The 27,998-nt window shown below is 32.5% G+C and overlaps 2 protein-coding genes across 3 annotated transcripts in view; one reads left to right on the plus strand and one right to left on the minus strand.

Moving 5' to 3' along the window:
- LOC127290551 (zwei Ig domain protein zig-8-like) overlaps positions 1-27,998 on the minus strand; it is a 171,003-nt gene that overhangs the window by 11,143 nt on the left and 131,862 nt on the right. Inside the window, exons 8-12 of the transcript XR_007844379.1 lie at positions 18,653-18,743; positions 18,419-18,510; positions 18,187-18,277; positions 17,956-18,046; positions 8,532-8,803 (exon numbers count right to left, since the gene is read on the minus strand). The gene's annotated coding sequence lies outside the window, so the exon portion shown is untranslated. The remainder of the gene's footprint in view (positions 1-8,531; positions 8,804-17,955; positions 18,047-18,186; positions 18,278-18,418; positions 18,511-18,652; positions 18,744-27,998) is intronic.
- On the plus strand, positions 184-27,617 carry LOC127290546 (fez family zinc finger protein erm-like). Of its 2 annotated transcripts, none has more exons than XM_051319208.1 (2): positions 184-924; positions 26,332-27,617. In XM_051319208.1, exon 2 carries the CDS (start codon positions 26,339-26,341, stop codon positions 27,608-27,610), a length of 1,272 nt encoding a protein of 423 aa, XP_051175165.1. In that variant the 5' UTR covers positions 184-924; positions 26,332-26,338; the 3' UTR covers positions 27,611-27,617. The 2 variants fall into 2 exon arrangements, with proteins under 2 accessions (XP_051175165.1, XP_051175164.1); XM_051319207.1 differs by lacking the exon at positions 184-924 and adding an exon at positions 25,474-25,646.

Raw genomic sequence — 27,998 nt, forward strand, 5'->3', positions numbered from 1 at the left:
CTTTGGATGGGCATATATAAGCGGGTTTTGAAATGGAGGAGGGCATAAGTTGCTGGGTTGCTGAATAAACTCCGCCTTTCACCACGCCTCCCAAAACGTTGCTATCTTTGTACTGATGTTCTCTCTCTCTCTCTCTCTCTCTCTCTCTCTTCTCTCCTCTCTTGCATCGTCCTTTCAGCACGCTCGACCTTCCACCACCTATTTGCAACCGTTCATCCAACATACTCTCTTGCTTCACATCCAACCAGCTACAAACTATTCGCGTTGGTCTTTGACCACGAATCACAAATCTCCGGGGGATTAAAAAACCGGCTCTCATCTCGTCGTCGTCGGGCTCCTCTCATATATATATATACATATATATATATACCCAAAGATTATATAATAATCTCATCGCCATCGCGCGGACTTTTGACGAATCGACTGGAAAAGATTTATATCCCCTATTATATATTTATTTTGGAATCCACGATTCAAAGATGTTCATCATCTTGTACGGATGCGGACGGTAAAACCGTCCATTGACCGAGTTTCGTTTTTAAAAAAAATTATGTGTCGGAAATAATAATATGAAAATGATAAAAATTATTTTGCCAAAATTTCTCATATGATGTGTGTGTATATGATTCACAAATGAAATTTTGTTTTTCTACATATAGAGATGATGAGACAAAGGAAGACAATGATTTTAAAAGTGTTTTTGTTTTCTTCGTATAGAATGTATTGCATTCTGATAAATCGAGTGTCAAGAATGGAACATTACAAGTCTTGTATATCTTGAGTGAAAGTTTATTAAAATAGTATTTCTATAAAGATTATATATAATTTAAAAAAAGACAAGAGAGACGTTAAATTTTCAGTGTTGTGCTGGAGAACTTTTTGATAATTGCAAAATTGGAGAAGTTTTAACACAATTCGTTGATAGTAAGTATAGATATATTTGTTTATATTATTTTCGAATACGATTTCGCATTATTTTTGCTACAGTAGAATATTTAAATAATCTGCTAAATCTGCTATCTAATGAAATTGATTAATAATTCTTCAATAATTATATTTAAAGATTATATGTAATATTTTCAATAATTTTGTAAAGATTATATAATAATTATATTAATTAATTGTATACTTAATTAATAATTGCAACTATATATGATTATAATTTCATATAAATTCATTATATCATTGATCAAAAATTAAGTTAATAAAATTATCGCAATGTAATTAATATATGCGTTTTATGTCATTCGAATTCGTTTTACAATTGAAGTGACAAATTGAAAGAGTAAAATCAAATGATATTTATGTTAGACAGAGCGATAAATTGAAAGACATTGGTTTAGCACAATTAGCCAGATTTTTATAAATGGATTTGTCAACTGATCTAACGCACCCCACATCATAAAGATTAAAGAGCAACTTCCGTCGCCTATACTCAAATTTCTTTTGCGGGGTTGACTTTCGCTATACTGAAATCAGAAGGGAGAATTTATAATCATTTTAAAAATATTACTATATATATTTGGTGTATATATATACATTTGAATATATAAAATCTTAAAAAAGTCTTTTAATTTTTTTTCTATTAACACATAATTTAAGGTGTTTTTTTACTTGTTAATTTAGTTTTCCATTGAAAACAAATTAAAATTATTGATACTTCTTATAGGTAAAATTTTTATTTGTATATATAATTATAATGGAGTTGCAATTGAGATATTTATAGTTCGATCAAAAATGGCGACCCGACGGCCGACGGAAGCTATGGACGCCATGTTATTTAGTCACGATAGAAATATATATATATATACTACACTGAAAAAAAATTTATTTTCTTTAAATACTCGGTTACTTGACTATTATTAAATAAATATTTCCTTGTACCAAATAATTTTTTTAGTTTAAACTGTATTTGAACACAGAAAATTAAAAGGCATTAAAATAAGCTGCAACACTTATTATATTAATCCAATTTTGCTTATTTTAATCCATTTTGGTAATAAAATAAGCAAAATTGGATTAAAATAATAAGCGTTGCAGCTTATTTTAATGCCTTTTCATTTTCTGTGAACCAATAAATTTTGTATTTGGAACAATAATTTATGTACTTGAAACAAATAAAATTTTGTTGACTCAGATAATAATTATTTGGAATATTTATTTAATAATAGTCAAGTAATTGGGATTATTTGAATCAAATACACTTTTTTCAGTGTACTATTATAACAATGATTATGAATCTGCAGTTGATTTTTGAACATCCGAAATGGTGAACTTAAGGACATGTCAAAGTCGATGCGATTTTCCCATTGAAGCTCTATATGTAAAAATTACATCGACTTTGACCTACCCTTAAGAAAAATTGTTAGATTTGGTTATATGAAATTTGTAACTAGGTGGTTTTCGGGGTTGCTGCTAAAAGAATCTAATTGGATTTTAAAAATCCAAAATAGCGGATCCAATACATATTGAAAATTATCAGATTTTGATGAAATTTGTCACTGCAGAGGATTTTTGGGATATAATTATAAATCTAAAGTTGGGTTTTCAAAATCCAAAAGAGCAGTACAATTTTTGAACAAAATTATCAGATTCGGTTGAGAATTGTATACACAGAAATTAAAAGGTATTAAAATAATAAGCGTTGCAGCTTATTTTAATGCCTTTTAATTTTCTGTATAACTTTCCAAACTACACTGGGGCAATTAAAAAAGGAAAATAAAAATTCATCACTTGTCGAGAAAAGTATATAAATATATCTATATACATCAGCGCAAGAATCGAATATTAAAGCTTTATGTATAGGACCTTCTAATCGGCCATTTATCCAGAACACGATACAATGAATAAAGAATGAAGTAGCAGTGTCGAGCAGCCTCCGGGATAACAGGAGATGTTGAGTTGCATTGGGATATTAATCGGTGTACTAGGCAAACGCCCTGTACCATCAGGAGTGTTTGCTCGAGGTTTCAAGAGGTTCGCAACACCGAAGCCTTGCCAAAGTCTCTCTCTCCCCCCCCCTCCTCTTTCCTTCATCCACTTTAAGCTACTGCAACGAAACACGTACTATATATGCCGCCCGAGACCCTTTTCGTTCTCTCATCGTTACCCCTGGGTCTCGGGGTCTAAGGTACTCGAAAATCTACAACCTTGGATATATACACACCAACTAAGGTTTGATTGTAGAGATTCGAGTGATCAGGGTACTCGAAACCTTTAAAATAATGGACTTGGCATCGTCGATAAGCTCACTGTTTATAAAACAGTGAACAATTCAATGGCAAAGCAATATAATTGTTCGCTAATTTCCGTTGGCACTACACTATACTAAATTGTGCTTGGGGGCACATATGGCTTTCGCCTTCATTTATAAAAAGCTGAGTTATATATATATATATATTCTATACTCTCACGTAAAATGTTGTTATTATATTTTACGCGATACAATCTCGATACTGATTGTGAATATATGAGAATAAGTTCAAGAGCATTTCGAGAAAAAGGGGCCCAAGGAAAATATATTCAGAATTCAATTTTTTTTTTCTCTATCCATTGGTTTTTATATTATATAGAAAAAAGTTTCTTTTAATTAACGAAAATATTTCTTTCAAGTGCGCAGAAATAATTATAATTTTCTGCAGAATTTTGGTTTTTTTTGGGGGTGAAAATCAATCCAAATTTCTTTGGTATAATATTACAGATTTTAAATTATTCTTCTGCTTCAAAAAAAGAAAACAGCGGCAGGAGCACTCAGAAAAAAATTCGTTTGAAGCAACAAAAATTTTGGTTAAATCAACAAAATAAATGCATTGATATACAGTTAACCAAACATTTGGTTGCATAAACCAAACGTTTATTTAGCTCAATCAAATTTTTTCTTTATTCAAAAAATTTATTAAAATAAACCAAACAGTTATTTAGATCAAATAAATATTTATTTGAATTAAACAAATTTTGTTTCAACTAACCAAAAAATTGGGTAAATATAAAAAAATGGTACATTTGGTTCAAACATATATATCTTTTTTCTGAGTGAGTATTCGATTTTGAAAATCTCGACCCTACACGGAAAAAAAGAAAAAGTAATTTTTACTACTTTCATAGTAAAATTGGACCTGTCCGAAGTTTCTGCGCATCTCTGGCAACTTTTACTCAAAAAATAGTAAAATTTACTATTTTTGTAATAATTTTTACTATTTCTGGAGTAAATTTTACTATTTCTCGAGCAAATTTTACTATTTTTGAAGTAAAAGTTGCCATAGATATGCGCAGAAACTTCGGACAGATCCCATTTTACTATGAAAGTAGTAAAAATTATTTTTTCTTTTTTTCCGTGTAAAATAAAAATGCATTCAAGGAAACATTTATTTGCTAATTAAACAGCCGATTATATTTGAATCGCAATAAATTTTTGTCACATATATATACTAATAGCGATAAATTTTGTCAGACACGCACTTATTTAACATTTCCGTTTTAGTCCGCCGAAAAATATTGTCGAATCGATAATACTGAGTGTCATAATTGTTGTAAATTTATAACAAAAATCACTATTTACGAATTTTATTGAAATTTTAAATGTAAAAGTGATTATTTTCAGAAAAAATTATTTCTCAATCATAAATTTAATTTCTTTTTTTAATATTTCTTTTTATTAATTGCCTTTTATATACAATTATCATAAGAATGCAATTAATATTTAATAAAAGGGTCAAAAAATGATGACGCTCTTGAAAAATATTCCATGAATAAATTTGAATTATATAGATATATCAATTAAAAAAAAAAATAGGTATATATATATATGATATTTAAAAGGTTGTTTTTGAAAGAGCAAACCTGAAATTTTAAGAGACAATCTGAATTTTTCATTTTACTCGTTTTTCTTTGGATGCTACAGACCCTAAAAAATTATTACGCTACTTGATTTTGCATCGAGCCAGCTGTCTACGATTATTCGCCATAGAATTTTCAGGGATTCCTGAAAGGGGGTCCCCTATCATCCTCAACTAATATTTGAGGAGGCCTTATATAGCTTCGGGGCCTATATCGGACATTGCCTAGGTTTCTATCTATCTCTATTCGTCTTTGATCTTTTTCCCAAATCAAGAGGATATATGCTGGACCAGAAAAATTGATTTTTCCTTTAAATTCACCTCGCAGTCATTAAATTATATAATTGAAAATTAAATGACCAATTATTTTCTATTATTTATTGGAATATAATTTTTTATCATATTGTTTTGTGAAAAAAAACAATTGGTTTTCATTTGAAATATATATATATATATATATATATGTTTAAAAAAAGGGTTTAAAAATAGCGATAATGAAATTCGAAGAGGGTTGTAATAATAAATTAGAATAAACTTATATGACAAAGAAATTAGTATACTTCCACTGCAATGTTAGTGTCTATCGTGTATATCTGACTAACAAATTATCGCAGCCGTCTTGAAACACCTCGTATAACTGCTACTTTGCTAACCTGCGCGATGCGTATTTGCGTATTATGTATACTTGCGGACTCTCTCTTTCTCTCGCACAACCAAAGAAGTGCGGCTATAGGTGCGAGGGTAAGCCTGAAATTAATGCGCTACTTCCTCTTGACATAACTTACAATCGCACTGAAAACACCGCAACTAGTTATCACCAATGTCCACATTTTTTTCTTTTCATTATTATTGTATCTCATTTAATTTTCGATATTTTTTTATAAAAATTTAAAATATTCGAATTTAAAAATAAGTGAGATTTTACTGATAAAATAACTATAATTTAGCAACTGAATCACTTTAATAAAATTTGCCACTGAAATTCAGATTTATTGAAAATTAGTAGAAATTTTTACTGATTGAAACAGTCGAATCTGTTTTACCGATTAATGATAATGCAGATTTCAGCTAATAAATAAGTAGCAATTCGATTAATTTTTCAGTGAAATGTGACTGAATTCTTCAGTGGAAAATTTTACTGTATTTTTTTGGTTGATAAATTTCAGTTGAATCAGTGAAATTTCACAATTTAGAAAGTCTAAAGAACATTTTAAAATACTAAAAGAGCAAAATCTGTTTCAAATTCTGTTTTACCGATTACTCTCTAAATCAGAATTAGTAAAAATGTTTACTAATTTGAATTAGTGACTCACTTTTTGCTTCTGAATTAGTTAAATTTTACTAATTGTTAGTAAAAGTTACTAATAATTAGTAAAATTTTACAAATTCAGAAGCAAAAAGTGAGTCACTATTTCAAATTAGTAAACATTTTTACTAATACAGATTTAGAGAGTAGTGATACTGCAGATTTGACTTAAATAAGTATTTGACTAAATTTCAGTGAAATGTGTCTGAATTTCAGTGGAAAATTTTACTGTATTTTTTGAGTTGCTAAGTTTCAGTTGTATCAGTGAAATTTCACAATTTAGAAAGTCTAAAGAACATTTTAAAATACTAAAAGAGCGAAATCTGTTTCAAATTCTGTTTTACCGATTAATGATACTGCAGATTTAACTTAAATAAGTATATTTGACTAAACAGTGAAATGTGACTGAATTTCAGTGATAAATTCTACTAAATTCCAGTTATCGGTGAAATCTTACTGATTTAAATTTAAAAAATAAAATTTTTCAAATAATTTAAGAGCTATATTCCTCTTAAATTGAGATTTTTTTTTATAAATATAATTATTAAATGTTCCATGAAATTTTTTTGTTAGATTTTTTGGATACTTTAAACTCAATCAACTGGATACTTGTATATATATCTATAATATCGGTTCTCAAGGTATCAAATTTTATGGGGATGTGGTGTGACGTACATTATTGTAGGGTGACCCAGGTCGTTAGAGGGAAAAATGAGTTCTAGGGTCACGGTGGGTGTCCAAGCAATATATATATATATACATATATATTGCCTGAGCACGCAAGTAATTAATGTCTCTATATATATACATATACATGTATATAAATTGAGGCGAAAAAGCAACTTTACTAATAAACATTGTGTATACACACGTGACCGGATAAACGATTTTCTGTATCATCTTCAATATTCGAGTGTATATACTTAAATGCATCCGATATATCTGTTAAAGACCCTTCACATTCTTTATATATATATATATATCTATATAACAAAATTCATCCCCTTCAAACCAGTTATTATACCTTTTTAATTATCAACAACGGAAATAAGGTGAATTTTATTTTTAATTTCAAAATTTTTATATTATTTATATCGTCTCACACGTTTCTTTCAATTTTTTTTTAATTCTACTTTTCAATTATTATTATTTCATTTTTTAGTAAGGAAAGAAAATTTATTTATTTTTATAGAAAACTTTTATTTATTTCAATTATTCTAGATTTATTCAAGAGCCCGACTAGCGCCTAGTGTGGCCCCTGTATCAGCCAGATCAGGGTCAAATGTAGAAATTTTGCCAGGGCCCAGATCGGGGCTGGATCAGGCTGCCCTATTAGAGAATGAAACGCCGCGCCTAGTGTGGCCCTGATTAGGAAGTCCACATTTTCTAGTCGCCCTGATTTGGCCCTGATCAGGTGTGGCGTTTCATACCCCTACTAGGGCCCTGGTAGGACAATTTCTACACGAGAAATTTAAATTAATAGAGAATAAAGACAAAGTCTTAAAAAAGTAAATCCTTTAAAAATTAAATTTTAATTAATTAATTATTATAGCAAAAAAAAAATTGTTATTTTTTTAAATTTGAAATATTTTTGTATACGGGTTTTTGTGTGATTTAAAATACGCGATGATTCTGAGAGAGCGCAGGCGAACATTGAGAATAAATGAGCGGACAGGGGCCGGAAGTTCATGCTTATTCACTGAGCACCGAAAGGGCGGCTGGGTATAATTTACGTATAAATTAAGCGGAATGAATCAACGGCAGACGATTAATCGGAATGGTTGGTACACGATAATAACAATACCATTGCTTGTTTATATATGCGCGCGCTAAACGAATATATTATCTTTTTCATTACTTTGCCACGTGGATCTTCGTATATATTTATTTTTTTTTTTATTTCTTTCCTAATACTATATATATTGTACTTTGTTTTTCCCTGGTACCTTGTATCACCAGTCAAAAATTAATTTTTTCCCAAGCACTTGATAAATTAAAATTTTTGTTATTCTAGTGAAACTTTTCGCTGTTCCGCAGGTAAATATTTTTTTCCATACAAAAAAAAATCCTATTTCAGCCCGATTGAAATCTAACCAGGCCCTAGTAGGTTTTTGATCGGGTTCCATTTCATTCGCAGATCAATTTTTTTTTTTACAAAAGTCATTTTAGCCTTTAAAAAATCGAAACCGGAAACCGGAGTAGTATTTCGGATTTCCGGAAGTGTCGTTTATAGGGGAAAATTTATATATTCCCATGGTGAGTGGAAATTGAAGCAAAACATAAAGGGGGAAGGTGTATTACATAAATTTATATATATATATAGATCGCGGAGGTAAACAGGCCGTGAAATTACCTTTTAAATATTAGATTATGATTAAATGTCTACCTACCTCGAAGGCATTAAATGTTCGTTCGCCACTCAGTCTGCCAATTCATAAAACTATGGGGGTCGTTGAGAGAGTTGCGCTTAACCCCAGCTCGTATCACAGTATATCAATCAGCTCTCGCCATCAGATAAGATTGGCTGCTCACAATCTTTTTCAAAAAATTCAAATGAGGTTCCGTTATATCAAATGGACCACCAAACAAGAGGAAATCTTACTCTATATTTCCTTGTTGTAGGAAATACTATCGCTCAACATCAGGAAACCTGCAAAACATTCTGAAACAATGAAAAAAAAAATGATATTCAAAAATTGAGAATTATAATCAAAGAAATATATATAGTACATGTAAATTTTTTTAACCTGGCTCTAACCTGGTTGAAACCGGGGCTACACTAGGCTCTGGTCAGTCCCCAGCCGGGTTCCCTGTTTCAACCAGCTCAGGGCCAGGTTAGCGAATTTTCGCAAATAGATTATAATTCCTCTATAGAATGTTATTGCATTAAAAAAATAGTGTATTTAAATAAATATTCTACTTTACAAAAGATACAACTTTCTAATTCAGTATCGATTAACATAAATAACAATAGGAAAAATAGAACTACATATAAATAACAATTTGAAATGTAAAAAAGTATTTTATACATAAATTCTCAATATAAGTGGAGCAAATTGGAGTTAAGCTTCCGTTTCATTGGTTCATTTATTTATTTTTTTTTTTTATTTCTTTTAAGTTCCATTGGACGTGAATTTCCCCTTGAGGTAATAAATTTTTCTCGGACTTCTGACAGAAATTTAGAGGGTGTTTCACACGCGTGAATATAGAAACGGTTGTAAAAGTATAGAAGTGATAGGCAGGTGTTTATATCCGGCCAAAATGTGGTAAATGCGTTTGCATATATGTATATATATAAGAAACGATGCCCACTGGCCATTGTCCACCCGCGCTTACTGAAACTTAAGCATATGCATTGCTCACTTGGTCAAGATTGATATATGTACAGCGATAAGAATATATATATATATATATATATATATATATATATATATATATATACATATATATATGAACAGCACATTTAGATTGCGCGCGACATGTGCAAAAAAATAAGGTGCTATATGTATCCCATAATTAATGCAAATAAGCGGATGAACAAGAAACCTGTTTTCAAATGTGCGCGCTAAAAATTCGCGAAATTTTATTTTCCTTTGTCTAAGGGATCATTCCCACAAGATTATATTTTATAGACTATATGTACCTATGTACTTGCAAAATAATTGCTCTACCGTATACATTAATTCAAAAAATTTATTTTGATTTTAACTTTTTCTTAGCAAAAAAAAAAAATTTATTTGATTTAAATTAACTTTATTATTAAATAAATGTTTCCTTAAACCAAATAAATATTCGAATTAAAATTGTCGCATGGTGCCTCCATTGCAGGGTTTCGTGGCCTTTTAAGGGTAACGTTTACTACCATGCTCGTGTAGAAATTTTGAAAGGGCCCTGGCAGGGCCCACGTCGGGAAGCTTCAAATACGCATGAAACAGGAAACTCGATTAGAGCCACAGAAGAGCGCCCTACTTCAACCCGATTAAAACCGCGGTTCGTCCAAGGCCTGGTTTGGCCCCGGTCGGATTCCCTGTTTCAACCAGGTCTGGGCCAGGTTGGCGAATTTCTGCACGGGTTGCTAAGGTATAAGGCTTTCGGGCCTAACAGAATATTGACCCTTGCAGAAATTCGCCAACCTGGCCCTGACCTGGTTGAAACAAGGAACCCGACAGGGGCCAAACCAGGCCCAAGTCGGGAAGCTTCAAATAGGCAGTAAACAGGGAACCCGATTGGGACCTCAGAAGAGCGACCTGCTTCAACACGATTAAAACCGGGATCCGACCAGGATCTAGTTTGGCCCGGGTCGGATTCCCTGTTTCGACCAGGTCAGGACCAGGTTGGCAAATTTCTGCACGGGTATGGAAACGGTTGCTAAGGTAAGGCTGTCGGGCCTAACAGTATATTGACCCGTGCAGAAATTCGCCAACCTGGCCCTGACCTGGTTGAAACAAGGAACCCGACCGGGGCCAAACCAGGCCTAGGTCGGGCCCCGATTTAAATCGATTTTAATGGGTCTGAAATATGTCTTTTTCTGTGGCCCTGATCGGATTCCCTGTTTCATAAGAATTTTGAGCTTCCCGACGTGGTCCCTGCCAGGGCCCTTTCAAAATTTCTACACGGGCATATATTTTTACCAAGGAAAAAAATCTTTACCTGGAACAGAGACATAAATTTCACTATTACAGCGATATGTTTCACTAAAACAACAAAAATTTATGTTTCTATTATATTTTTAATATTTTACAATTACCCGTGTAGAAATTGCCATATTTGGCCCAAAAATGGCTTGAAACGCCTTACCCAATATGGGCCAGATTTAGGAAGCGTCAAAATGTGGCTTCATCTTGTGGCCCATATCGGGTATGGCGTTTCATGACAATTTTATAGACGCCAGGTTTGGGCCATGACATAATTTCTACCCGGGTATATTTTATATAATACAAATCTCATTTTAAAGTATAAAATTTAGCACAAAAGGAAACGGAAAGGTGGGAATTGATCGCAATTTCCTAAAATCGCAGTATTTAAATAAAAATACACATTTTGATGAATAATAAAAAGTATATATACGGATTTTAAAGAGTTTCATCGAAAGTGAGGCGCGCGCGATTGTAAAGTAGAGAAGTGGAAAGAGAGTCGAATCGAAAATGCAAACAAAGAATTGAAAACGATTTCTGCGAGGAATAAGCGAAGTTGAAACGTGTGCGGGTGTGCGAGAATCGCAATGAAACTCTCAGGATCTTACAATGTTTCGGCGGGAATTGCGAGAGAGAGAGAGAGAGAGAGAGAGAGAGGGAGGCATCAACGTCAAACCTTGGATACGACTAAAGTACCACAAAGTTCAGAATCTCGGGGGACTAACCCCCCTCCGATTAACTGTCGGTCTTGTAGGGTGGTCTACAATACAAGCAATAACACGAGCAACCCCCAATCGCACAGTTCCCTCTCTATATACGACTACTATATGTATATATACTTCCTCTCGCTCTTACCTTAATCGACAACGGATGATTTCGCCTTAAATAAACTTCTCACCTATATATATATATATATATATATATATAGAAAATACTCCCGCAATTTGACAAACAATTTTCCTCCCTCTAATTCGAGTTTTTTTTTTTGTCAAGGAGCTTTTTTCATTGACCTCAACAGTTAAATAATGTTATAGTGAAAATGGCCTGTAAAGTGGTCCTCTTTTCATAGGAATTATTTCAATGTAACTTGTCTCTCTCAATTTTAGAACTTTAAAAGCACATGTTTTTTTTGTCATACGTTACAATGATGATAACGTATACTAGATATAGTGACTAAATTTGTGACATAATAACAAGCAATTCAGTATTGAATTTTCGGTTTTTAGCAAACAATATTGACTCTGTAATGGCTTAGAATAGTCAAACAATATTGGTTCCATATTGGCTCAGTATTGGCAAGCAATGTTGGTTCTGAATTGATTCCAAACAATATTGGCGCAGTATTGGCAACAATATTTTTTAATTTTAGATCAGTATTTTCAATTAATTTTGGTTCAATATTGTCTCAGAATCGATAACCAATATTGGTTCCGTAATGGCTCAGTATTGGCAAACAATATTGGTTTTGTATTAGCTCAGTATTGTCAACCAAAATTGGTTCTGAATTGGTAGAGTATTGGCAACCAATATTGGTTCTATATTTTCAGTATTTTTAATCAATATTGGTTCTATATTAACAGTATTTTTAACCAATAATGATTCTGTATTTGCTGAGAATCAGCCACGAATATTGGTTCAGTATGGGCTCAATACAGACGAACAGTATTTTTCACTTTTGAATCAGTATTTTCAATTAATTTTGGTTCAATATTGGCTCAGAATCGATAACCAATATTGGTTCCGTAATGGCTCAGTATTGACAAACAATATTGGTTCTGTATTAGATCAGTATTGTCAACCAAAATTGGTTCTGAATTGGTACAGTATTGGCAACGAATATTGGTTCAACATTTTCAGTATTTTTAACCAATAATGATTCTGTATTGGCTGAGAATCGGCCACGAATATTGATTCAGTATGGGCTCAATACAGACGAACAGTATTTTTCGCTTTTGAATCAGTATTTTCAATTACTTTTGGTTCAATATGGGTTCAATATGGGTTTAATATGAGTTCAATATTGGCTCAATGTGGGTTCAATATTGGCTCAGTATGTGCAACAAATATTGGTACAGTATATCGACTCAGTGCGGACAATCAATATTTTTCAGTACTGGGGGGGGGTCATTACTGACTATAGTATTAGCTCAATATTGGGTCACTACTAGTATTATCAGGTAGTATTGGCTCAACATTGGCTCAGTACGGGAAAAAATTATTCGTTCAGTAATAGTTTTGAGAGTTAAATACTAGCCTAATGCGAATTTGCAAATACAGGTTCTGTACCGGTTAGACACTGGCTATATCGTTTGAATGCAAAACTGGCTCAATACTGGCTCAATATCGATTTTCCATTATTCGATTCAGAATACGATAAAAGTATACATAAAATGTATATAAAGTAAAAATTAAGATCCCGCGTTTGAGAAAATACAAGCTCACATAACAAGAAGGTGAATTAATAGGAAATAGAATGTTTTTTTTTCTCTCTCTCAAATGGTCAAACATTGTGAGAGGTTTGATGAAGCGTAGTGACGTAAAAAGGCAGTATATGCCACGCATGGCGGAATACATAACACAGCCACTCCCTCGGAATCGAGTTTGGCTTGGAGCACTGGCAGCTGGCCCATTCGTGAATTTTATTTGAATAATTCGCTGTTCCTGTGGCGCGTGCCATGTAGATTTGGATATCTCGCTCTCTTTTTTTCCAGATCCAAACTCCTCCGTTTAGGACATTTCTTCTATATATATATATATATATATATATATATATACTCTGTCTTAAAAACCTATACACATATATATAAAGCGTTGTAATGCTACGTCTTAGAAGTAGCCACGTGGCCGGAAGTTGCCCTTCCAGGCATTTCCGTTATGCAATGAATACCGTCTCGGGTTCTATCGTGTCGCATAGAATACTATACGTATATATATATCTCACCTCGTCGAATGCACACGAGTTGGATCGCGTTGTTTAATCGAATATGATATTCATCTTGAACAGAGGTGTGGGCACTTTTATTCATTATCCACCATCGTCTTATCAATTTAATCCAGTGATTATTAATTCCCTAGGAGAAAATACAGTATTGTTGCAAAGTTGTCAACTGGCGCAGTACTGGCAGCCAGTACTGAACCATCAGTGCTGGGATTTATCAATACTGGCTTTAGTATTCATTTGCCAGTATTAGAGGATCAATTACCGTTTCAATACTGGAATTAGTACTAATTTTCGAGTACTGGCAGATAAATACTGGTTTAATATTGGCTTAGTACTGATTTTATAGTACTAGAAGATCAAAACTGGTTCAATACTGGCTTAATACTGATTTGTCATTACTGGAGGATCAATACTAGTTCAATACTGGCTTGAGTACTAATTTATCAGTACTGAAGGATTGATATTAGTTAAATATTAGTTTAGTACTGATTTTCCAGTACTAGAGGATCAAAACTGGTTCAATACTGGCTTTGGGACTAATTATTCGAGTACTGGAAAATTAAAACTGGTTCAATACTGGCTTAATACTGATTTATCAGTACTGGAGGATCAAAACTGGTTCAATACTGGCTTGAGTACTAATTTGTCAGTACTGGAGGATCGATATTTGTTAAATATTAGCTTAGTACTGATTTTCCAGTACTAGAGGATCAAATCTTGTTCAATACTGGCTTAATACTGATTTGTCAGTACTAGAGAATCAAAACTGGTTCAATACTGGCTTTGGTACTAATTATTCGAGTACTGGAAAATTAAAAGTGGTTCAATACTGGCTTAATACTGATTTGTCATTACTGGAGGATCAATACTGGTTCAATACTGGCTTGAGTACTAATTTATCAGTACTGGAGGATTGATATTAGTTAAATATTAGTTTAGTACTGATTTTCCAGTACTAGAGGATCAAAACTGGCTTTGGGACTAATTATTCGAGTACTGGAAAATTAAAACTGGTTCAATACTGACTTTGGTACTAATTTTTGAATACTAAAAATTAAAATTGGTTCAATCCTGGCTTTATACTGATTTGTCAGTACTAAATGATCAAAACTGGTTCAATACTGGCTTGAGTACTGATTTTCCAGTACTAGAGGATCAAAACTGGTTCAATACTGGCTTAATATTGATTTGTCAGTAGTAGACGAACAAAACTGTTTCAATACTGGTTTTAGTACTAACAAACAAATATTTTTAGAATAAATTTAATTTGAAAATAACGAATCAGAGTAGAATGAAAATTCATTTTGTTGAAAATTCACATTTGAGAATATATAAGAAAATTTGAAAAGATATGGCAAAAAAAGGAGAAAAAAAAAGTGGGAAGAAAAGGTCATGTTGTTTTGTCGCCTCAGTTGGGGTGAAAAAAAGCGGAGAGAGCAAAGAACGAAGAGGAATCGCGACATTTAATGCGTAATATCCTATTTAATCTTGTATGAAAAGCACGGAGTGATGGTTCACGGTAGAATAAAGACGTTGAGGGTTTCTCAGGGGGTGGTTAGGAGATGACGGTTAGGGCATTGAGCCGTCCAAGCCACTCGCTCTTTCTCTCTCTCTCTCTCTTCCCTCGAGCTTCCATAAAGTTGCCTCTGAGACTAGAGAAAAGCCCTTAGGGGGTTGGGGGCGGCAGATGGCAGTCGTCGACGGACCAGTTTTATCCAACACTTTAACCCTTAGCTTCAAAAGAGGAAAGGATATACTTATTTTTTGCAAGATAAAGTGAGACAAAAATATGTCGAGGCTGTAAAAAAAATGACGCGAGAACGTATGCGATGCTTTTTCCTTCGAGTTCATATCACCAACACCCGCACACATGATAGTGTCACATTTTTTTCGTTTAATTTTATTGTTCCTTTTTTCTCCTATACTTTAAATCTGATTAATTTTTTTTTTCTATATTATTATAGTTATTGGCGCAAAAATTGTTATATTTGTTTTTAATTAATTAATTATATTATATTTTTTCTCCAAGGTGAAGGAGTTTAGTAAACAATCAATAAAAAAAGCCGCATATAATGATCATAAAAAAGCAAAAATGAAATGCATTTCTTGAAACTATACTCTACAGATAAAAATCAGTACAAGTTATTTTCCAAAGTTTATTCTTTAAATCGATTTTATTTATTAATAAAAAGTATAGAAAAGAAGTCAGTTTGACTTTAGATTTAGACAATGTCAGTACAAAGTTCTTTAAATTGAAAATATTGTTAAACAAAATTGAAAAAAATATTACCCAATTAAATAATTTACCACTAAAGTTGAAAGAAAAAAATGAGTATAGCTTGGATTTTATGTCTTTGCATATATAATTTTTTCTTCTTTTTATATTGTTATTTTTATTTGACAATTTTTAATGGAATTTCTACAATCAGCAAAATTTTAAATACATTCCTATGGAAATAAATCAAGATTTTATCCTTTGCATAAAAAAAACAGAAGGTAACGGAAATTGAGTATAAGTAGTTTGATTTTACTAAAAAAAAATAATATTAAACTTTGTTTCTTTTACGTTATTTTGTTTCAGATATTTGTCTTAATTATCAAAAATTTATACGAAGAAAAACAAAATACATGAGTTTTTTTTTTTAATTCTATTATTATTTACATCAAATAAATATATTTATCTGTATCAAATAAAAAATTTTTCAATGTAACGTATTATTAATAAATTAAATTAATTTTTACCAGCGGTAAATAATAATATAATAAAAAAAAATATGTTTCAAAAAAATAGTGTTTAAAAATAAATTTTGGAAAATTTGGTTTGCCATACTGATTTATAATGAAGGCTTTTTAATCACGCGATTAAATTCTTTTACATTCAATCACAGTAGAGAGAGTATAAGGTGAATTCGTGTGATCGATCTGAAGTTATTAAGGGGTTCAAATCGTTCTGCTTGGTAACCACGAAGTGTGTTGTTGGCGGATTTGACGCGCTTATCAATAGATCGTGAAGGTAATAGACTGCTCGCACCCTGAATCGAGTACATATAACTGATATTAGATAAGAAAACCAATAGGCCGAAGTGATTTCCAAGAAACACTAAACACTTTTTGCAATAAAATATAAAATCAATACACACTTTTATATTTTATATATATATATATATGTACTTCAAGTTCTCAATTTCATTTCAAATATACATATTTCATGATAAAAAAAAATCTATTCTACTGTTTCTGTATTTCTATAAAAAAAAACTCATTTCGTTATCAACAAATTTCAATATCGAAATAAATTCTACCAAATGGAAATTCTGCTAAAAAATTTCACTAAATAAAAATTCTACTGATAATTCAGCTAAATGAAAATTTATTATCTCAATAAAAATTCCATTAGATAAAAAATTACAAATGTTGAGAAAAAAAAAACTTTCGAAGAATGTAAAATAACCCTTTATGGGTATATAATAAATGAGCATACGCATATACAGTATTTACCAGGTGCAAAAAGGTGAAAATTGATAGATCGTTAAGAGAGCAGCATGCGCGTCTCAAGTGTTGTATTCCTTCAATTCAAGAATATATAAGAACCTCTACAAGGTAGATTCCGTAGAGACACTGGACACGCGCCACTCAAGAAACGCCCTCGTTTTTCTTATATATATATATATATGACAGTGATTCTCTTAAGGGGGGGATATAAGTATATCACAGGGTTCTCTGAGGCAAATGGCACACGCGAGACTTCCGGGCCCCGGTATCAAATTTGTCCCATTCTCCTTTTCAAGAATCTCAGGATCGCGACCCCGCGATCTTTATAGGGAATGAATGAAAGCGGAAGCTGGGGTCCTCTGGACCCCTTTTTATAACTCAACACATTGTCTATTGGAGTAGGTGTAGGGGGGTACACACACTATATTGAATGCCCCTTTAAAAGCACCTAAAACGTCTGGTCTTGTATACAAGGTCACCCCCCTATTTCTTTCCACCTCCCCCTACCGCCCTATCAAACCCTATAAAAAAGATCAGTCGGCTAAATGGCGAGAGCAATGCATATAAGAGCAGTTGGACTGGTTTCCTATCAGCTGCTTTAGCCTTGCATTGCTTCTCATTGGAGATATAGTTTATTTGGTATTTTTTTAATAACACTTTTCTAATCTACATTTCAAGTTAACTCTAAAATTGTATAAAAATCGTTGAAAGTTTTGAATAAAAAAAGAAATAAATAATAACACTTACCATGATGGCTCAGTTGATTAGAGTACCCCGGACCACTTGTAATGCAAAAAATTTGCGGTTCGATCCCAGACAGATGGAATATTTTTCAGAACTGTTTAAAATTAAATTTTATTAAAAATTTATATCTATATATATAAAATTTAATTCTTCTTTAATTTCCTTATATTTTAATTAATTTAATTTTAAATTTCGTCGAAAATTGTCGAATAAATAAAAAATAATCATACACACCGCGACGGCTCAATTGGTTAAAGTAGCCGGACCATTTGTCGTGCGAAAACTTTTGGTTCGATCCCAGCCAGATGATGAATATTTTTCAAAACTGTTTAAAATTCATTTTATTAAAAATTTATGTCTGTATATATATAAAATTTAATTCTTCTTCAATTTCCTTATATTTTAATTAATTTAATTTTAAATTTCGTCGAAAATTGTCGAATAAATAAAAAATAATCGTACATACCACGATGGCTCAGTTGGATTAGAGTACCCCGGACCACTTGTAATGCAAAAAACCTTCGGTTCGATCCCAGCCAGATGAAATATTTTTCAGAACTATTTAAAATTCAATTTTATTAAAAATTTATTTCTTTATATATAAAATTTAATTCTTTTCCAATTTCCTTATATTTTAATTAATTTAATTTTAAATTTCGTCGAAAATTGTAGAATAAATAAAAAATAATCGTATACATACCGCGATGGCTCAATTGGTTAGAGTAGCCGGACCATTTGTCGTGCGAAAACTTTCGGTTCGATCCCAGCCAGATGATGAATATTTTTCAGAACTATTTATAAAATTCAATTTTATTAAAAATTTATTTATGTATGTATAAAATTTAATTCTTTTTCAATTTTAAAAGAAAATTGTTTAATTTATATTTGAAAATAAAAAAAAAAAAAAGTTGGATGAAATTTAAAAAATTCTTTTTCCCCCCCTCTTATTTTTTTCGGCTCCCGCTGCTCAACAATAGAACAATTTATTGTTTTCCTGACTTTTATCCAGATCTTATTTTCCTGAATCTATTATCTTGTTATTACGACTATTTGACGGAACCTGAAGGTTTTAGGTTACAGCCTATTGTTGAATGCGAATGTCGGAATCAAAATGAGCGCACAGACGGCAGACGGCGGGTGAAAATATAACTATATATATGTGTGTAAGTTTACACACACAAATGACGGACCACATATACAACATCTCATTTATATTTGTGTACATACGGCCTTAATATATGTCTACATATATACATATATAGTTTCGTCACTATTTGACGAAACTCTAATCATTTAGAGATTCAATTGAATTCAAACCCCCTAGAAGACTGATAGGACACCTTTTTATCGCCCAGCATATACAATACCGAGTGTTGAATAAAAGAAATTTTTTGCCAATACACTTAAAATTATTTTTTTTTCTCACCAAATTCAAAAAATAAACATTACCTAAATTATTTTATATATAAGTTAAAAAAAAATTAATTCATTTCCCGTGCAGAAATTTTGCCAGGGCTCAAATCGGGACCGGATTAGACTGCCCTATTAGGGAATGAAACGCCTTGCCTGATGTGGCTATGATTAGGAAATCCACATTTTCTGGTCGCCCTGATTTGGCCCTGATCAGCGTTTCATTCTGTGTACTAGGGCCCTGATAGGGAAATTTATACACTGGATTTATTAGTCTGTAAATAACTTTAACCCGTGTAGAAATTGCTCTACCAGGGCCCTAGTAGGGTATGAAAAGCCACACCTGATCAGGGCCAAATCAGGCCGACTAGAAAATGTGAACTTCCTAATCAGGGCCATACTAGGCGCGGCGTTTCATTCCCTAATAGGGCAGCCTGATCCGGCCCCGATCAGGGCCCTGGCAAAATTTCTACATGAGAATATTTACTATATTTATTTATTACTTTTTTTTAATTATTAAAAAATTTTGGTTTATTTCTTAAATTAGGAGAAAAAAAAATTCTAAACCCATGCAGAAATTAGCCAACCTGGCCCTGACCTGGTTGAAACAGGGAACACAACCAGGTCTAAAGCAGGCCCTAGTCGGGCTGAAATAGGGCTTCTTCTGTGGCGCCGATCGGGTTTCCTATGTTTTATGCGAATTTGGAGCTTCCCGATCTTGGCCCTGCCAGGGCCCTTTTAAAATTTCTACATGGGAAAAGAAGACGCATAAAAATCATATAATAAAAACCAATTTTTTTTTTCCGTTTAATTAGAAGGACGGGTGTATTATAATAAATATGGATATGGAGCAATTAAGGACGAGGCAAACAGAGAAAAGGCGAAATTTGACATGTACGTGCGCTTTTTAAATGACGACGTTTCCCATGCAGTGTGTGTGTGTGCGCGCTTGTTGTATTTATATATGTGAAAGCAGGCACACACAGCGTGGGGCGTTTTTTTTCGAAGTTAAAAGAAGGAGTGAAAAAAAAATCAGTGATAACGAGGCACCTCCCCGGAACTCGACGTGGGGTACCTACATATATATATATATATATACATGGAATGGAACCCCTGTTGACTGCGCAGCTGTGAACCCCCCCGGGAGTCTCATGAACTCGAGATATCGAGCGAAGCGGTTTCCAGATATCGAACACGGTGCCCGTGCCATTTTGTCAAATTCGCTATTCAATTTGAGTTGCACACACACGTGTGTGTATAATGATTCTTTGAACCCATGACCGTTTTGCTCATATGTGCGGTTTTTAGATCTGGATCACTGCACCTCAATTAAATCCATTTGTCATCTTGTTTATATCAGTTGCAATGAGAAAAATCAATATTTAATTGAAAATTATCATTTTGAAATTATTTAAGAAAGAAGAAAAAAATTCAAAGTTGGGACGAAGAATCGAACCCGAGTCGTCTGATTGCGCAAATTCAAGCACTTAACCGCTCGGCTATTTCGAAATATGAATTTTTTTTCTCCTATTATCTCTTATTTTTTCCTCAGTACAATATTTGGATTGTTTATTTAATTAGAAAATTAAAGTACTTTTATATTTTTCACAAATTTTCTTGCATGTATCATAGGAAGATAGGAATCTTGGTGAATGAGATCTGAATGAAAATTTACCGCATCGAAGGTAAATAAACTTTCGGGAGAAGTAGAGGAGTTAACGAGATATCCCTGTATAAAACGAGACGTATACGTCTGATGGCAATTTATTCCTCCACTTCCCTCGGCAAATCTGCAGTTCTCCAATTAACTTTAAATCGACCATCCGCCTAAAACCTTCTAACCTCGAACAATCAAATTCAATTCTTGGTCAACCCGCATGGAATCAAAAAAAAAAAGAAAGTAGCGCACAAGAGAAAAGATTTAGTGCAAAATTGTAGAATTTTATAGACAATTCAAAACTTGTTATTTAATTACTTTTTGTATTTATCTGCGTGATTGAATTTTGAAAAATTTAACAATATTTTACGAGACGTTGGTCCCCCTCTTTAAGACCCTGATAAACTTTTGAATCGGCTTATATATGCGGTGACGTTCAACGAGGGGGAGTTTGTGGCCGAATTATGTGACAGGGGTTTTAGTTTATATTGTACCTCCTGTCATCCTCAGTAGAACCTTTCTTACCCCAAATGCTAATTATATGTCACCCGTTCACGCGCCAAATCGTCAAAACGCCCAAATCTCCGCACTCCTCTGGAACAATAAAGGGTTGTTCTAATAGGCCCGATAGGGGATGAAAAATGTGAGAAATTATTTTTGTTTTCCAAACCGACTTTTTTGATTTTTTACACCTTCTTTATCTTGTATTTTTTACCCTATACCAAAAATTCGCAGATTTAGTTTGGTGCCGTACTGTCTTTTTTCTAATTTTTATACCCTTCTATTCACAGAAAATTAAAAGGTATTAAAATAAGCTGCAACGCTTATTATTTTAATACAATTTTGCTTATTTTAATACCAAAATGGATTAAAATAAGCAAAATTGGATTAAAATAATAAGCGTTGCAGCTTATTTTAATGCCTTTTAATATTCTGTGTTCACACATTGAAAAAACTGTGAATAAATAAAATTAACGCCTGAGGGGGGGATCGAACCCACGACCTACGGATTTGAAACCCAACGCACTAACCACTATGCTATACACGCAAACTACAAGTATATAAACTAATTTTTTCTCGTCACCTGTATGACAATTCCTGAATCAAAAAACTTCCCATTGAACATAAAGATTTTGAATAATTTTAATTTAATTATATACATAACACCGATGAATATTTAATTTACAAGATATTTATTGATTAAACTTCGTTAATTGTAAATATGTAATTTGCAAATTCTCTCCAAGAAAAAAAAGATATATATAAAGTTGTATAGAAAAGAAAATGAAAATTTATCAGATTTTGTTAAAAAGTTTTTTTGGGGAAAAAAATATTTACAAATAACAAATTTCCGCGTATTTTCTTATCGCCACTTAAGGGCGAAGAGTGATGGGCGAAAGGGCTTCATGAGCATAAGTATATATATATATATATATCTATTCTGAGAAGGGGATATATATAGTGATTGATGTAACAACAACACGCAAAACTACCCTGTACCTTTGACTTTCTCTCTCTTTCTCTCTTACTCATTTTTTTTCTCCCTTTCACCCACTTACTTTGGAATGCTCATGCATGACATGCAACAATTAACCTTTACCCATACTATATATATTTTCAAGGCACCATTTTCACAAAACGTGCAAAGAAAATTCTAATAGGTCAAAAATATAATCTGTCAACATATTTTTAACTGTCGAATAAACTTCGAGTAAAAATAAATGTATATTAGAAATTCAGGTTAGTCAAGTGGTTTCGTGCATGGATTTACCAACAAATGAGAATCGGGTTCGATTCTTCCCAAAAAAAATTTTTTTTTCAGAATTAAATTTAAATTATTATTAATAAACATTCCGATCATTAAAAATTGATTTTGTAATAAGTATTGTAAAAAAATAGTTGAATATAAAAAATGTATTGTTTGTTTTCTGAATAGGGGCAGGAATAATAGGATAGATATATATATATATATATAGAGAGAGAGAGGGAAGGGAATAATAGAAAAAAAATGTGACGATTGGCTGCGGTGGATAGTCGTTGTGTGAAATTGTAACAAAAGTGGGGATGACACATTGTTACAGTGCTTAACGAGCAGCCAGGGCAATCAGTATTGCTCCCCACAGCCCACATGGCAATTCTACCAATTTATTTCAATCCAAACGAGACATGGCCGATGCGAGGGGCCATTTTGCGATTGCCAACTCGCACAATTCGCCAACCCAGACATATCAGAAAAAATTTAACAAAAAATTATTAGAAAAATTATCCAAAAAATACTTAAAGTATAATTTAATTAAAAATTAGAAATTTTTTTGTGAGATTTTCGTAAAGTCTTAATCACATTCTCTCTTGGGGGGGGGGATAATCGATGCTTAATAAAGAGAATTTGAAGAGAGTTGAGTGCCGATGATAAGACGATGAGGAGGCAAAAAGGGGGGAGGGAACGACAGAGTAAGGAAAGACAAGGACTTGGAGGTAATTAACGATTTCTCACAACGCGATGGGTAAATTTACAAAACCATTTCAAGTTCCTTGAAAACTCCTTCAACTTTCTTTACAAATCTTTTGGAAGATATCCGTTTTGCCGCCGTCACTAATAGTTTACTACTGGCTTTGATTGAAATCGACGGGCCATTCGTAACAACGTTAGTAAACTTTGCACATTAAACCCAACTGTGTGACTTTCTCTTCCAAAAAAAATCTATTTTTCACCTGGTAGAAATTCTCAATTTTTGTATTCTTAAAAAAATTAATTCAAATTCTCCAAATTAAAAATGGGAATTAATTTTCTAATTAGAAATATTTCGTGAAATTCCAGGTATGATTTTTTTTTTTCAAAAAATATTTAAAAATTTAGTATATTCTCTATGAAGATTATACATAAATCTGAAGTTGACAATTTACTATAGAGGATTGTAAGATTTTGGAGTTTGAATGCAACATAATCATATGCTTTGTTGTCAGTATTTAGTCGACAGTTGCGCTGTTGTATGGCGTTCAAGCCACATTTTATGGCCGTTGGGGCGTCACGAGAGGGGGATAAAAAGAGAAGAAGAGAGATATTCACTTTCTCTCTTTGACTCTCTATTTCTCACCAGGGGGAATGCTTCACCCTCTTTAACCATCCCCCTGATTATTAGGGCTGGCTTCGGTGCAGGACAATTGAAAGTTACAAAAGAGGCGGAGCTCCCAAGAGCCTTCTTGCTCTCCAGATTGTCGGTCTCTAGGTTGTTTAAGATTTTTAAAATTATTCTTTACCCAAACAAAAGCCATTCAAGATTTAACAGTCTATTTTTCTCTTCAAGAAAATTAATTTCTTTAACCTAATCAAGAACCTTTTCAATTTTGGAATATCGTCAATTATCAATCAAAAAAAAAAAATTAATTCTATCAGAAACTATTATTGGAAAGAGAAGAAAATTTAAATCTTCAGAGGTTTTTTTTTTCAAGAGAATATTTTACAGTCAATGTATAAACCATTGGGGTACCAACCAATTTCAACCGTCATTCCAAGTTCAAATATAACGCCATTCCTCGGAGCAAACATTTCTACTTTCGTCGTGCAAACCTTGAGATATATATATATATATGTATATACTATATCACTACCTCAGGGAAGCTTTGCTCTTCAACCGTGCTGACCATTTTGCATCTCATTCACTTCCATTCATGCCCTTTTCGCTGAATATATAGTTCATCATATATATATAGGTCCATCATATATATGTGTGTAATGATTACAAGACACAATATATCTCTATACTGAGATCTCAGTGCAAATTGCATACCCTCAGGGATAATGCTTCATTCGTCAAGGTCCAGGAGGAAAGAGAAAAAGAGAGATGAAAAAAAATAATAAAAACTTTATATACCTCTCCAAAGTATACGCAAATATGAATGCTCAGACATTCGGAGTTCTTACCACTTTTCCAGATTCTTTTATACTATTCACAAATGTGGACACAGACATTCTTTTTTTTCTAATTCATGACTGGAAAACTAAATAATGCTCAAGATGTTTGTCTCTTCTTTAAAGAATATATATATATATGTATACCTTTCTTCAAAAATAGTCTTCAATTTCATATTTAGTAGACTTTTGACTCGAAATTATATATACAATTTTCATCTCTTGCTTTTTATTCCCTTTTTGTTGCTTTATTTATGTTTTTATTTATTTAAGTTGCTTTATGTATCCTAATTATCTATTATATATTCCTAATTTAAAATCAATTCTATTAACAAAGATAACAAAAAAAAAAATAACAAGAATTTAACAAAGAACAAGTGACATTTTTAAGGAGGAAGGTGAATTTTTTTTTCCAAATGCTGGTCTTTTAGAATAAAAAAAAAAAAATCTGAAAAGTAGGAGGGCAGTGGGAAGGAAGATCCTTGCCCCACTCTTTGTCAGGTGACCGCCCTCTCATGGCCCCTCGCAGTCTGTTAGTTTCACGAGCTTCTATATCGTCAATCTCCAACGGAACATTCACATGCACACACGGAAGTTGTTCCACTCACGTGAATCGGGAATTTAAATATATACGTAAAAATGTTACGACCTTAAAAGCAATTTCTTCTTTTTTTTTTTGGAGTGCACTTTAAATTTTATCATCATGGTTGTGTTGTTGTAAGTGGAAAAGTGAAAGTGAATTACTTATTTTTCTATACCAATATTCTTTATGGAATATCCCAAATACCTTTGGTTTATTTTTCTTCTAAACAATTGAAGGAATATTTATGTGAAATTGTTTGCAATTCCCTTTCTGTATTCTGTAGTAGCATTTCTACAGAAATTCATGTCAACTAGACTCGATACTAAAATATTTTTACAACTCCGGAAACGTGCAACTAAAACCAATCCGAAAAATGAACAAAACAAAAATTTACCAAAATTTATATGTAGACGCGATGTAAAGCAAAAAAAATTTTTCAAACAACTTAGCAAACTATAACTAATCTGTAAACAAAATGAACAGTTGTAAATTCACTGAGACTCGATGTAAAGCAAAAAAAATTTTCTTTAAACATTTTAATTCAGAAAACTAATATAAAAATCAGAAAACCAAATTATCTGCAAATTAGTCAAATTCACAGAAAATTAAAAGGCATTAAAATAAGCTGCAACGCTTATTATTTTAATCCAATTTTGCTTATTTTAATCCATTTTGGTATTAAAATAAGCAAAATTTAATTAAAATAATAAGCGTTGCAGCTTATTTTAATACCTTATAATTTTCTGTGTTCTTAGTATACAAAAACAATTTTGTTTCAACATTCGAAAAATTCTCATGAGAATTCTTTTTTCATTACAGATCAACAATGCAACCATTTTCAACGAGCAGCACAATGTCAACAGATCCACCAACAAGTTTACCACCAGAACGTGGACCATCGCCAACGCCATGTCGAAATTTAACATTCTCCATTGCCAAAATTATGGAACCCGACAAGCGTCTAATCGAGTGCAATAATCAATCTCAACAAAATACAACCGCAGTAACGATACTTCAACAATCGCAAAATATTTCCCCTCTCACCTATTCAGCGCATTTGGAATCAGCATTTAAAAAATATGTTCCCACATTAAGACATCAAAGTCTACTTCAACACTATCCATTACTTTACTATCATCCAAGTCCCCTGTTACGTGCATTTCCAAGTCCTGGACCAACAACACCAACAACATCATCAACAACAACACAAAATTCACCACCACCATCTTCATTTCAAGAATCCTCACGATTAAATCACGATGTTCAACGTGTCAAAAAAAGACCCCATTCACCATCGTCACCTACATTTCAAGAATCATCACGTCTTTTAGTGACTGTAAATCATGATGGTCAACGTGGGAAAAAACGATCTCATTCACCGCCAACGTCACGCGAAACATTATCAAAACAAAAAACCTTCACTTGTCACGAATGCGGTAAAGTATTCAATGCTCACTACAATCTTACACGACACATGCCAGTTCACACAGGTGCAAGGCCATTCGTTTGCAAGATTTGTGGCAAGGGTTTTCGTCAGGCCAGCACTCTATGTCGTCACAAGATCATTCACACCGCTGAGAAACCTCATAAATGTCAAACATGTGGAAAAGCCTTTAATCGTAGTTCAACACTCAATACACATACGCGAATTCACGCCAATTATAAACCATTTGTTTGTGAATTTTGTGGTAAGGGTTTTCATCAAAAAGGCAATTATAAAAATCACAAATTAACTCATAGCGGTGAAAAAGCCTATAAATGTAGTATTTGCAATAAGGCATTTCATCAGGTTTACAATTTAACATTTCACATGCATACACACAATGATAAAAAGCCATTTTCATGTAAAATTTGTGGCAAGGGTTTCTGTCGTAATTTTGATCTCAAAAAACATATGAGAAAATTACATGACGCTGGTTCACCAGTTATGAGTGGTTTAGGTACATCATCGTCACAAAATCATCATCATCATCATCATGGACAACAGGCGAGTTATTCGTCATCTGTTCATCATCATAATACAAGTCATCATCCATTTGTTGGTCCATTTCTACTGCCGCCGCCAGGTTCAACGAATTATTTAAGTAAAATGTTGTGACAAGAGAATGTGCACTATGTGAGAAATAATAAAAATCAATATCCATTAATGATAGGATCATCGTCTTGTTATCCTTCGGATATTAGTGCACTTGTTCAATCTTCCAAGTGAAGATTTAATCTTCATTTGCGCAGTGATAAATATATATATATAAAAAAATATACGATAAAAAAATATAAATACCGCAAGGGAAGAAATTAAGGGAAATATTAAAAAAAAAAAAAAAAAAAATTGAGTGACGAACATGTTGACTTTAATTGTCAATCCAAAAAAGATTCTTAGTGGGACAACACTTTAAAATTTTTTTTTACTGGATTGACAATTACGGAGTAATTACATAAAAGTAAGGGCTTTTATGAAGTCAGTGACAAAGCGAATATTTCAATTT

This window comes from Leptopilina boulardi, unplaced genomic scaffold (genome assembly GCF_019393585.1).
Source record: "Leptopilina boulardi isolate dan_hultmark-lab unplaced genomic scaffold, ZJU_Lbou_2.1 LbouV2_70, whole genome shotgun sequence".
NCBI classification, from domain to species: Eukaryota; Metazoa; Arthropoda; class Insecta; order Hymenoptera; family Figitidae; genus Leptopilina; species Leptopilina boulardi.